Source organism: Tympanuchus pallidicinctus, unplaced genomic scaffold, assembly GCF_026119805.1.
Source record: "Tympanuchus pallidicinctus isolate F22 unplaced genomic scaffold, pur_lepc_1.0 scaffold16, whole genome shotgun sequence".
NCBI lineage: Eukaryota > Metazoa > Chordata > Aves > Galliformes > Phasianidae > Tympanuchus > Tympanuchus pallidicinctus.
The window spans coordinates 18870525-18882554 of NW_026294679.1; the positions used below are offsets into that span (position 1 = coordinate 18870525).

The 12030-nt window shown below is 46.0% G+C and overlaps 2 protein-coding genes across 10 annotated transcripts in view; one reads left to right on the forward strand and one right to left on the reverse strand.

The window, feature by feature from the left end:
- The window catches only part of LOC128077569 (zona pellucida sperm-binding protein 4-like), a 55873-nt gene extending 48207 nt beyond the window's left edge, over window positions 1-7666 (forward strand). For 4 of the 5 annotated variants that reach the window (XM_052676985.1, XM_052676987.1, XM_052676986.1 and 1 more), the window contains 11 exons: window positions 3751-3872; window positions 3951-4053; window positions 4380-4535; window positions 4891-5078; window positions 5234-5331; window positions 5651-5781; window positions 5972-6161; window positions 6234-6381; window positions 6960-7038; window positions 7326-7442; window positions 7520-7666. In XM_052676985.1, coding sequence (XP_052532945.1) covers window positions 3751-3872; window positions 3951-4053; window positions 4380-4535; window positions 4891-5078; window positions 5234-5331; window positions 5651-5781; window positions 5972-6161; window positions 6234-6381; window positions 6960-7038; window positions 7326-7442; window positions 7520-7620 — 1433 coding nt within the window. In that variant the 3' untranslated portion in view covers window positions 7621-7666. Of the gene's footprint in view, window positions 1-3060; window positions 3378-3750; window positions 3873-3950; window positions 4054-4379; window positions 4536-4890; window positions 5079-5233; window positions 5332-5650; window positions 5782-5971; window positions 6162-6233; window positions 6382-6959; window positions 7039-7325; window positions 7443-7519 lie in introns of those variants that run through there. The other variant, XM_052676983.1, reaches the window with a different exon arrangement.
- A 1549-nt stretch (window positions 7667-9215) lies between these two features.
- Window positions 9216-12030, reverse strand: part of LOC128077568 (uncharacterized) — a 29432-nt gene continuing 26617 nt past the window's right edge. For 2 of the 5 annotated variants that reach the window (XM_052676976.1, XM_052676981.1), the window contains exons 8-9: window positions 11560-11697; window positions 9216-11112 (exon numbers count right to left, since the gene is read on the reverse strand). In XM_052676976.1, the coding sequence (XP_052532936.1) occupies window positions 11592-11697 (106 nt within the window). In that variant the 3' untranslated portion in view covers window positions 9216-11112; window positions 11560-11591. Of the gene's footprint in view, window positions 11120-11559; window positions 11698-12030 lie in introns of all 5 variants that reach the window. The other 3 variants (XM_052676979.1, XM_052676980.1, XM_052676978.1) reach the window with 3 other exon arrangements.

Consider the following 12030-nt stretch of genomic DNA (forward strand, 5'->3'; position numbering starts at 1 on the left):
CTGCACTCATAAGACTACGTATTTCCCTCAAAGTTCATTGTTACAGAGTTCATGCAGTGGGAGTGGTGTTCCACTTGAGCTGCTGAAGTTATAGTTATACCCACAACGTTTCTTTAAGGCTGGCACAGCCAATACACAGCCCAGCCCTGCCAGCCCTGCAGCCTCTCCCTGCCCAGTGCCATCGTGGCAGCGACTCTGCCCCACCGTGTGACCCTGACCCAGCTCTGGGTGCACACCCATTTCTCACAAAAGAACATTGGTGTGATATTTACACTGTCTGGGCTGTAACTAGGGTACAGAGAGGGTGCAGTGCAGTTCTGGTTCTTTTAATGGCATGTATTTTTGTGTGTTGTTATACAGTGGCTAGATACAATCCTTTGAACAGCGATAAACAAGTAGCTGTGCTTTACCTTTCAATAATGGAATTGGATTTATTTCCTTTCAAATAACCTAAAAAAACATCAGTTCTTTTGGTATATTTTTTGACTCTGTTTTCAGTCAACATAAATGCATTATCTGTGAATTTTCATATGGGATGTAGAATTGCAATCAGACACTAAACTCAAAGAAAAATCTGAGCATGTCTCTACCAGGCTTTCATATGCTCTCTTACCTGAGAAAATATCCCTTGCTCCACAATCACACCTTATTTGTGTAATTGATTTTTGGCAGTGCATACATTTGTGAACAAATGTTTTCAAGGGTGAAGCACAGGAAGAGTGAAATTTCACCCAAAATCTCTGATGACTCACCTGAGAACTCCCTAGGAATCCCAATTACTCCCATCAAACCAGGCTAACACAGTAGTTTCACAAAAACAAGTTTCATAAAAGATAGTTTCACATATCCCACTAATGTAAAAGTTTCGTTACTATCATGCATTAACTACATAATGTATTTCACAAGGGCTGCTCCAAAAGTAATGACTCCTATATTATTATGTTGGCTCATGACATCAGGTGTGGATGTTGGTGGGATGGCAGTAGAGGCTGAACCTTCCTACCAATATCCCATTACATTTTGTTGCTGTGTGACAGACAGCAGAAGAGGGGAAGTCTGACCAAATGGCATCGGACATGGAAGTGCATATGGAGCAAAGGCATGTCACTGAATTCTTCTGTGCAGAAAAAATGGCACCTACTGATATTCATCAATGCTTGCTGAGCATTTATGGAGACCAGAGAGTGGATGTGAGTATAGTGAAGCAGCGGTGGTGCATTTCAGCAGAAGTGATTGTGGACCACCTCCACTGGTATAGATGTTTATGAGTATGGCATGCAGGACTCGTTCATTGCTGGTGAAAATGCACAGCTAATTGTGGTGACTGTCTTGAAAAATATTGTTTTGTAGCTGAGAATTTGCTCAAATAGTATTATTGTGCTCTTTGCATCTGTTGTAGTTTCCAAGGAAATAAATAGGAGGCATTACTTTTGGAGTGTCCTACATAGGTGTGGCCCAAGACAATTCTCTTCAAGCCGAAAGGTTGGACACTCATATTATAAGGTGTGAGAAAACAAGCAAATGCTTAAGGAAGAGTTTTGGGAACAAGACAGATCTACATTTTTCCTCTCACCAAAATTGCTTTCCACTGCTTATAACAACTCACAAAGTAGTTTGCTTTCACAGATCTCAGGTGCATTTTACTTACCTCCCATCTCCACAGCAACCAACATGGCAGTCATGTGTATGTACAGAGAAATTAGAAAGAGCAACAAGTGAAACCACTCTCAGCACAGGTATTGCTGTGGTGGAACTACAGCACTCCCACTGTTAGTCTGGGTTTGTTTGTTTGTTTGTTTGTTTCAAATAGAGCTATTCTTTAATTTTTTTCCTGTCAGCATGAACAAACCACTGATAAATTAAAGTGAACTGTTTCTGTAGCTCCAAAGTACTTCATTTATTTACTATTATTTAGCCAATTATCAACAGTAAATGCTACTAGCATCTGAGAGCTGTATGGATGATGTTTGGCAAGGACAAGGCTGTCTGTGTGAGGAGAAATCTTGCAGTTACAGTCAGGCAAAGGGTATTGACAGGATAAACTTTCTCTGGGATCATGAAGGAATCAGTGTTACCTATTCTTCAGGCCCACCGATGGGTTCTCAAGAAAACCGGTCAGCTTCTGGGGTGTGGGTCCCACAGAACAGATGGTCCTGCTGCCCAGCAACCTGTCCCTGCTATCCCCACACACCTGCACTGTAAACAGTGCTGCAGTCCAGAGCCAGAAGTATATAAGGGAAATCACCTCTTTTCATGCGTGCACAGCTCCCTACTTATCCATCAATATGGATATGCTTTGTTGAGTAAAGACACACCTCGTGTCAAAGAACTGCAGAGGACATCAGGATTATGAAATTTCATGTCTGCTAATATGGCTACTTATTTCACTCCCAGTTTATTGTTACAGAGTTCATACTATGAATGTGGTGTTCCACTTAAGGTGCCCAGAAGTGTGCTGTTGTATATGCTGTATAGCATCGTTGCTGTGTTTTCTACTATTCAGCACAGTTTCTACTAGTTCTCATTAGGGGAAACCACCTGTGCTGTTACTGTTACTGTCTTCCTGACACCAATGGTTGTGGTCACACTTCATGCAAACAGTGCAGCAGACCAGAGCCAGGAGTATATAAGGGAAATCACCTCTTTTCATGTGTGCACAGCTGCCTACTTATCCATCAGTTGCAAGCAGGAGACTGCTTCCATGCTTCCATGTTAAGACCCTGTGTGTAGGATTTGAAGCAGTGACACCTTTAACAGAGAGCATTGTCACTGAGCTTTTTGCACTTATGCCATGGAATGCGCAATCAGTGCATCAAGAGGGGAAAACATGGAGAAAAGGCAGAACTGCGGGACTGGCCAGTGAGGGGAAGAACTCAGGGTGAGAGGAAGAGCTGGAAGGCCCTTCTGGGGCTCCAGAGTGGAGTGCACAAATGAGCTGCTCTCAGCTCTGTGTTATGAACTCTTGACAGAAGCTGAGTTGGTGGCCTGTGGCTGTTTGCTGGAATGGGTGCAAAGCACACAGTGATGGCTTTGGAGGCAGCTGGGAGCAGTAGAAGATGTTAAACTGCTGGGTTGGGTCCACCTGGAAGCATCAGGACTCGTTCTTCCCAGCTGTCTCCACAGCTTAAAAGCTCCAGGCTAAGGGCAGGTGCTTCATGGTGCTTGGCAGGAGAGCAGGATGGGTGTTGTAGGGCAGGCCATGGCTGTGTTTGGAGCTTTGTCTTTCTTGGGGTTGCTTGGTCCCCTTGCTTTGGTTGTGGGGACTTGGAGTAGGCCTTTTGTTGACCCTGACTTGTTGTTTTGTGGCCAAGGCAGCTTGCAGCTCACGTTTCCCCCAGGCTGGGAAGGGAATGCTTCCTTTGTGCTGACTGCTTGGGGTAAGTGAGGGTGATGTCAAGAGGTGTTCTGGCTGCTGCTGCTGCTGCTGCTGTCTCTATGCAGTAGTGAGGTATGGCTGAAATGTGAAGGGTGCTGGCTCTGATGTGATATGCTAGTAGTTTTAGTGCTGCTTGTGTAATCTGGGAGCTGTTTACCTGACCCGGCCTTCATGCATTTGAGTAGAATGCTGTGCTAGGGTCTACATGTCCTTGGCTGCTAGGTTTCCTCACAACTGTCTGACAGTGCAGGCTCTTTTGTGGGCTGAGATGTTTTGTTTTGTTTTTTTTTTTTAACTGAACTATACATTTGTAGCACACTCATGTCTTTAGCATGGGCTGCTGAATACCCTGCTGCTGTTTCATCTCCTCCTAGATACTGAAGGGAGGGCACATGCTCTGCAGAATGATTCTGGCTGTGGTCTCTGGGTATCTGAATCTCCGGATGGCTCCATGGTAGTGTCAGTTTCCTACACCAGCTGCTATGTCTTTGGATGGGTGAGTGACTTGGGGACTCTCCTTGGGCTGCAATGACTGCTACTCTGGCTGCACTGATTATGTATGGCTCTCTCCCAGGATGGCAATTACTTTATAATTGTTGGGCTGGAAGGGACAGATGCTGCTGGACAAAAGTTTCTTCATGAAGAGAAGCTGTTTATGTGCCCTGCAGACCTTCCTGGTAAGACTGACCACTCCTGAAGAAGTATGCTGCCTGTTGTCATGAATACCTTTTCTTGCAGGTGCCTGTTGCTCGACCTCCTGTAGGTTTGGAGAGGTAGCTTGTATCTGCACAGGTGACATCTTGGAGAATGTCAGTGCAGAGAGCCCTGGTTTTCTGGGTACTTGCTTGTCAGCAGGCTTCTATGTGTGCTCTGAGGCATGTTTGACCCTCACCTGTGTCCATAAAACTTCCCTTGACTTGTATGCAAAATCAAACTAGTGTTCCTTGTGCTCTTGATCCTCTGCTACTGTGCTCTTGCTGCAAGATTCTCCTGTTCCTTGCAGCACTGGATGCTCCCAGCAGTGGTGTCTGTTCTGCTGTCCACAGCCAGGACCGGCTGCCCTGTGCCTCTTTACCCATCAGCCAGGGAGACTGTGAAGTGCGAGGCTGTTGTTACAACCCTAGGGACAAAGACAAGACTTGCTACTATGGTAACACAGGTGAGTGTGAATGGCCATCCTACCCTCTGATGCAACGTCTGGCTGGAGTACCTGCTTTCCCTGGCAGAGGATTGGTGTACCAGTCATGCAGGTGGTTTAGGGCTGTGGTTCTGGTTGTCAAGGAAACTCATTAATGTATTCAACCAATAATAACTATTGCAACAGGCTTGGGTTTATGGCTAGAATGAGTATTGCTGAGAGTATCCAGTGCTGGTAGCACTTGTACCAGCATTTCTACCTTGCTTTACTCAGCATATGCTGTGGGAGTTACAAGAAGGTCTTGCTGCTCTTCTCTGTACTGTGTTTGAGGCTGTTTCTCCTTGGACCTACAACTGACTCTTTTTCTCTCCCCCAGTGACAGCACACTGCACACCAGATGGACAGTTTTCCATTGCTGTCTCTCGAGATGTGACCCTGCCACCTGTTATCCTGGACTCTGTGCATCTAGCCAGTGGGCGCAGTGCTGGCTGCATCCCTGTAATGAAAAACAATGCCTTTGTTGTGTACCAGTTCCCACTCTCTGCCTGTGGCACTACTTTTCAGGTGAGAGTTGCAGCTGAACTAACTGAAGCATGCTGATCTGGAACAACCGGATGTGGCTTTGACTATGCATTGGGCACCCTATGGATTTCCAGAAGCTAACCATTGTTCTCCAGCCTGACTTCTGTGCAGCAAAAATGTCTGTCTTGTCATTGCAGATGACTGGAGGCCATGCCATATATGAGAATGAGTTGGTGGCATCCAGGGATGTGAATATGGGGAGCCTTGGTTCTATCACTAGGGACAGCACTTTCAGGTAATACCCTGGGGCAGGCATTGCTGTAACAAGCAGGAACTTGTCCAGAGAACATGCACACAAGTTCGGAATGTACAGCAGTCACCTGAGTAGGCTAGGGACTGGCATGCCTCCAATTAAAGGGAATAAAACTGGTGCTGATCAATGCCACCCTGTGGACTCGAATTTAAACTCTGAAGAGAATTTTGACTAATTATGAAGAAGAACTGGAGGATACTCTGGAGATATAATTAAGGCAGATACCAGTTTGTGATCCTGGGGAAAAGCTAGGCAATGCCAGAGTACCTATCTGCCTGACCCAGTGTTCTTGTCCCACCAGGTTACATGTCCGCTGTAGTTATGCCATCACTGGGAGTTTTGTCCCCTTGAGTGTTCAGGTCTTCACACTGCCACCGCTCCCTGCTGTCTCCCAGCCTGGTCCTCTGTCCTTGGAGCTGCGTATTGCCTCAGGTGTGAGAGGTCTACAGGACTTGGTCTAGCTTCTTGGTGTGGGGTTCTGTTCTCTGCTGGGTAATAAGGGAGTGAATCCTATTACTGCTTCTCTGCCACTCTGAAGACTTGATGGCACAGCTATGAAGGATGCTCTCAGTTTCTCTACCTGTTTATTCCTGCTTTAAAATAGCCCTTTTTTCTCACCCAGATGAACGATATAGTTCCTACTACACTGGCACTGACTATCCCATTGTGAAGGCTCTAAGAGACCCTATTTACATAGAAGTTAGGATCCTTCAGAGGACAGACCCTGACCTGGTTCTACTACTGCACCACTGCTGGGCCACACCAAGTATAAATCCTCATCAACAGACACAGTGGCCTGTCCTGGTGAATGGGTAAGTGGCTTGTAAACAATTTTGGATGTGGGGGAATGACTTGCACTCATTAACTTCTGGCCTCTTTCTCAGGTGCCCTTATTCAGGAGACAACTATCAGACACAGCTGGTACCTCTTAGTACTGCCTCAGGATTACTGTTTCCATCACATTATCAGCGCTTCACCCTCTACACGTTTACCTTTGTGGACTCTGCATCCCAAGAGCTGCTTTCCGGGCTGGTAAGAAGCCTTCCTTGTTCCCTGGGTTCCTCTTGAATTGGTTCTTATTGCTCACATTAAGTGGTCTCATCTCTTCCCTGAGATGATTTTGAGTATAGGCAATGTATCAGTGGAGGAACATGATGGAAAATGAGATTACTGAAATAGCAGATTACGTAAGTGCTAGCTTGCTGCCCAGGATGTGTTGAAATAGTTTAGTGCATGTGGTCCAACTATACAGATCAAATTTGTAAACTTCATGGCTAAAATGACTTGGAAGTAGCTTTCTGGACTATGAATCTTGTGAATTACTGAGCACTTCAGTGATGAACTTTATTATTTCCCGTGCTGTCTGTTCAGTGCTCCTGAATCAACCAATACTCCAAACTAGTCCCAGCTGTGTACTTAGGCAGTGCTTACTCAACTGACCTAATTCCAGGAGTCTGGGAGATGTGCTGTAATGCCAGATCTGATGTAGTTCGAAGTCCATGTGGATAAAGTATCAAAGCTGCTATGTTGGACAGGTTCAATGTACCACAGCAGGATATAATTTGTCTGTAGATAGTGAGCAATTCAGTTCTGTATTGCCTTCTCTTTAGGTGTACCTGCACTGCAGTGCCTCAGTGTGCCACCGGTCTGTGAAAGAGTCCTGCACCAACACTTGTCCTGTTAGAGCCAGTAAGTGTCTTTGCCTTGCTGCATCTCAAGGGGCAGCAGGGCTCTGGTCTCCCAGCCAGTGGGTAGGTGCACATGCTGTTCCTTAGTACAGACTGGCAGGCATTTCCTGCTCCTTTCCTCTAAGGCAAGGCTCTTGCCTCCCTGACAGAAATGCAAGGGTCACTGTAGGCTCCTCTCTCTGTTCTAATCCATGGCAGGCTTGTCTGAGGGTTGAGAAGGTGGCCAAAGCCTCCTGACCTTGAGGACTAGGCATGTTTGTAACCTACAACTCTCTTGCTGTTCCACAGGAGGTAAAAGAAGTGCTGAGTATACCCTTAAGGACAGTGCCTCCCATGTTTCCAGCAAAGGCCCTGTTATTTTCCTGCAGGATGAGCTAAGACAAGTAGCTGATGTGGATGACTTCAGTAAGTGTGCAACTCAGTAGGAGTATGGACCAGTCCTTTTCCAGCCTGGTTCTAACCGGGGCTTCTCTCCTCTACAGGAGCAGCTGCAGCCCCTTGGGCTCTGGGTTTTGCTGCTGTGGCTGCTGGGGCAGTGCTGAGCATGGTGTTGGTGGCTGCTGTGCTGTGGTGGAGAAAGTGATCTCATTACAGGCACCTGTTTTGCAATAAAGTGGTTCCCAAACACATTAAGTCTCTGGGATGCCTTCTCCCTCATCCAGAGCAGGAGGAGTGGAACAGGAGTAAGCCTTGGCACTGTTTTGGTTGGGTTTTTTTTTGCTTTTTTTTTTTTGCAAGACAAATGATCCTGGTGGCTGTTCTCCAAATGCCATTTATCTAAACTGATCTTGCTGTCTGTCTGTTCTGCCATGGGATTGGTGCAACTATGCTGATGTCAAGAAGGAGCCTCTGCCCTGTCTTGGGAATCTGCAGGCTGAGCTAGGAGTGATGCAGGGTGGGGTCTGCATTTCTTTCAGATATCTTTTTTTAAAAAAAAAAAAAAAAAAAAAAAAAAAAAAAACGATCTTGGCTTCTCTCAAACACTAAGCTCAAGAGCAGCAAAACCAATTAAGGTATTTTTTCATCTGCTGTCTCTTTGGGATATGTAGGGTAGCATGTGGCTATAAAGAGGAGCTGGGAATCTCCCATTGTGCCCGAGGACACCAGCTCAGTTGAGGCTGTGCTGCTCTTTCCTGCTACCTCCAGGACAGGATAAGCAGTACTTAGTCGTCTCGTGTTCAGGACAGGAGCAGGTGATGCCCTCTGCCCTATCATGCAAAGACTTTTCTGGCTGGAGCCATTATCAGCTGAAAGTCTAATGCCTCCCTTAAGGGAGTGCCTGTTGCAGCTAAATGGTATGCGTGCAGCTTATCTGGGAATGCAGGGCATGAATTTGTCTGCCTTCTGACCTGTCTTTAGCAGCCTGCGTTATTATAGGGCAACGAGAGGATTAGTGCTGACCACACCTCAGTAGATCAGAAGCTGTCCTCCAGCTCCGCTCTTTATCGTGCGTGCAGGCCGATAGCTGAAGGCTGCGGAAGCATCCCGTGCGGGGCGGGGGTGCGGCCGTCGGGGCCCGGCCAGGGGCTCGATGCTGCCCTCCGCGGGCTGATGCGTGCGTATTGAAGCCAACAATCAGCTTGATGAGGCTGGGAGCTCTGGGTGAGAAGGTGCTTAGGGGCTGTACGAGACTGGAAGCAAGCCCAGGGGCTGGAGGGGCGTTGACGCGTGCTATAGCCGTGCTCTGTCGGCGCCCGGCTGTCTGCAAGCAGCTTCAGGGCCAGTGCCGAGCTCGGGGGTATTCTGTGGGGTACCAAAACCCCTAAAACGCCAGACTCCAGTCAGTCAAGGACACAGGGCAATTGAGCAGCACTGCTGCTAAATCTAGATTTCCAGAAACACTGGTCCTGAGCACCTGTGTTCCTTGTCCTGGATGTTTTTTCCTCTTCTCTGTGGCAGTGCTGAGTGCTGCTCTGCTGTGCCTGCCTGTAGCTGTGGGTATGAAGCCCAGTGCAGTTCTCTGCGATGGAGCTGCTCAAACCAACCTCTCCCAGCTGTGCCTGTGGGGAAAAAGCAACAGACTCTCTAAAGGATCAACTGCTGCTTTGTAGGAGCTGAAGGTGTTGGAAGCCCAGAGATAACACTTCCTTTCTTGGTGAGCTGTGTTTACCTGAAAAAATGTGCCAGCAGTAACTGTACTCCACCCCTAGTTTTCATTAGTAAGAGATCTGAAACCAGTTATTTCATAAGTGATGATTTTATTATTAAACTTATTAAGTTGTAGTACAAGCATATCTAAAAGTGGCAAACTATACATTATGTTACAGGTTATAAATATAGTTTTGAAAATACATGAATATATTTCATATAATGCAGTAATAAAAAGAGTGCTAGTTCATCTTAATTTTAAAAACCATAACACCTATAATGTGAGGAGAGTAGGGGATGGGAAAACACCAGTTCATGACTTTCCTGAAACGCTGCAAGTCCAGTTCGTATTCCTCATAGTGTCTGTATGGGTGGAGGGTGTAAGTTGAGGCAGGATTTTTAGCCCCTGGGATTTATGGAGATATACAGACTATTCACAGAATAATCAGGTCATAAATATCTCTAGCTTTGGATGAAGCTAGCAAAATATACAGTTAATAACCAAGTGTTACAACAGCAGCTGTAATTAATGACAACTGAAATATTAAACACAGCACCTACTTCAGGGTACTAACTGTGAGTCAGCACAAACTTTTTTTTTTTAGATGCTAAATAACAGCAGCTACACTGACCTTCACCTGCAAATTATACTTGCACTGAGTAAACATGACCTGTTGTTCTAGTGAGCAACAACTCTTTGCTTTGTGTTGCTGCTAGAACTGGGCTCAGAGAATCTCAGAAGAAGAGATCCTGCTCTGCCTTGGAGGGCTCCAACTGCTGTGCATGAGCAAAAGGGAAGCACCTGCTGCTGAAAGGCTAAACCTGCTGAAGTTGGCATGTTACTCTCATCTTCTGAAATCTCAGTTCCTAAGGGTAGACCAGAAAGGATTTTAAACAGCAAGTGCCTGATTGACAGTTATATTGTAATTCAGGGGAGTTGCAAGCTCCTGTAACAAGAGACAGTTGGCTTGCTTGAATTTTTACTCCATAGGTATAAAAGCACCAGCTCCTACCAGCAAAAGAGCAAAGATCACTGTGGCAGCTGCAGCACCTTCAGAAGCAGATGCTGTCAATTCTCTGAGCTCTGTGGAGATGTGGCAATAAGGCACCAGCATTAAAAAAAAATAAACCTCAAAACCTAAGAGATCTAAAAGAACAGTCCTAGATACAGAATATAGAGGATGCGTGTGAGTAACTCATCCTTGCAGCCCTGCTCTTCCAGAAGGTGGACAGCACAGCCTGACAGAGAGCTGGGCTGCTGGATGGCTGAGATGCTGCCATGGATGTACCCTCCCAACTCTCTAATGGTCAATTCTTGCAGTGCCATTCATCATGTTGACTTCTGTGTTAGGATGGCACTGAAATCGAGGAGTGTTTGCAAAAGGTGCAGGTGGTGGTGGGTTTCTGAATGGCCTTGGGGGAGAGTTTGGCTTTATGGACTTTTGTTCCTGTTGTATTTGATTAAAACTGCATAGCTGGTAAGGTGCTGCTGGGAAGGGAGGAGTGTGCTGAGGGCAAGCAGCCTGCAGCCCCTGGCCTGAGGGAGGAGTGCAGGCCATAGCCATCTCTGCATATAGTGCTCCTCTGGCTACTGTGAGGCTGAAGTTCATTTCAGCTGTAAGAGGTCCCCAGGAAGCAGTGATAATTTAAAAGCTTTGGTGATTCAGGTAGTACTGTTCCTAGCACAGGTAGGAGGAAGAATTAATTATCAAGTCTCATTTAAAAGCCTCTCCTGGTTATGGTACCAAGGTGTTGGCTGCAAGTTTCTTCTTCTTTGGCTTGTGAGTATGTGGCAGGTTCAGGAGCAAAGCCATAGGTAACTGAGTATGCATCTGTCCACAGACCATTATCCTCCTCCCCTTTCCTTCTTTCCCTTCCAACATTCAAACCAGAGTTGCTTTGCCAACAGTTGGAGGATGCTGGGTACACAAAGCTGCACAAAGCACCCCTGGACTCTTCCATTTTGTGTCTGCCACTGTTCCCATTTCTCCTTCCTGAAACAAAAACATGTGGTGAACGTGAGGGACTAGAAAGGGTTGTTCTGCATTTATCCAGTGGCTGAGTCTGTTTCACTTTTAGTTTTTTATCATGTGCAGTTTGTTTCCCAATATATGTTCGCTTTATTATTTGGGAATATTTGACTAAGACTGCAGATAACTGAACTTGCTGCTGCGTTTCTTTCTGCACTGAATGCAGAATGCCTGTGTAATGCAGGCTAAATGGCTATAATTGCCTAAAATTGACTGTTCTTTTTTTTCTTCTTATAAGAGGAGGGGGCAGAGTGTGTCAACTAATTCAAAGGCATATGGGCTGGTCTTCAGTTGGCATAAATCCATACAATTTGAACTTCAAGAATCTTCTCTGTGCCTGTTGGAGCGTGTCTGGGTGAGGGAACAGAATTGCATAATTTCTGTGCTGAGTGGAAAAGTTTTACTTACTTTACCTTGTCCCCTTTAACTTGAGTTATCAGAAAGGCCATATGTTTTCATTCTTTGTATTTTGCCCCAGAACAATCATGGAGTTCCTCTCAGTTCTCTCAGCTTTCCTCAGCTCTGAAGACATAATATCAGGCCTAAATAAAAAGAAAAATACAATTGAAGTTGACAGCACACAGTCAGTACACATGGTGTTTTTTTAGCACTAACGTGCTGTGCATATGTACCCACCACCCAAACAGCACCCAATGCTCTTCCCCTTGCCAGTCCAGAATTCCAACCCACATGCTGGCTAAATACTTGTGGGAGCATCCAAGAGAAACCCAAAACACTACAAAATGCATAATTTGGTGTGATATTGCAAAGAGGGAGAGATTGGTGGCTCACTGTCACAGGCTTAAACACTTTTGGTCTTCAGTAAGAGGTGAAGAATTGGAAAGAACAGGACTAAGCTCACTGCTTAGTCTGTC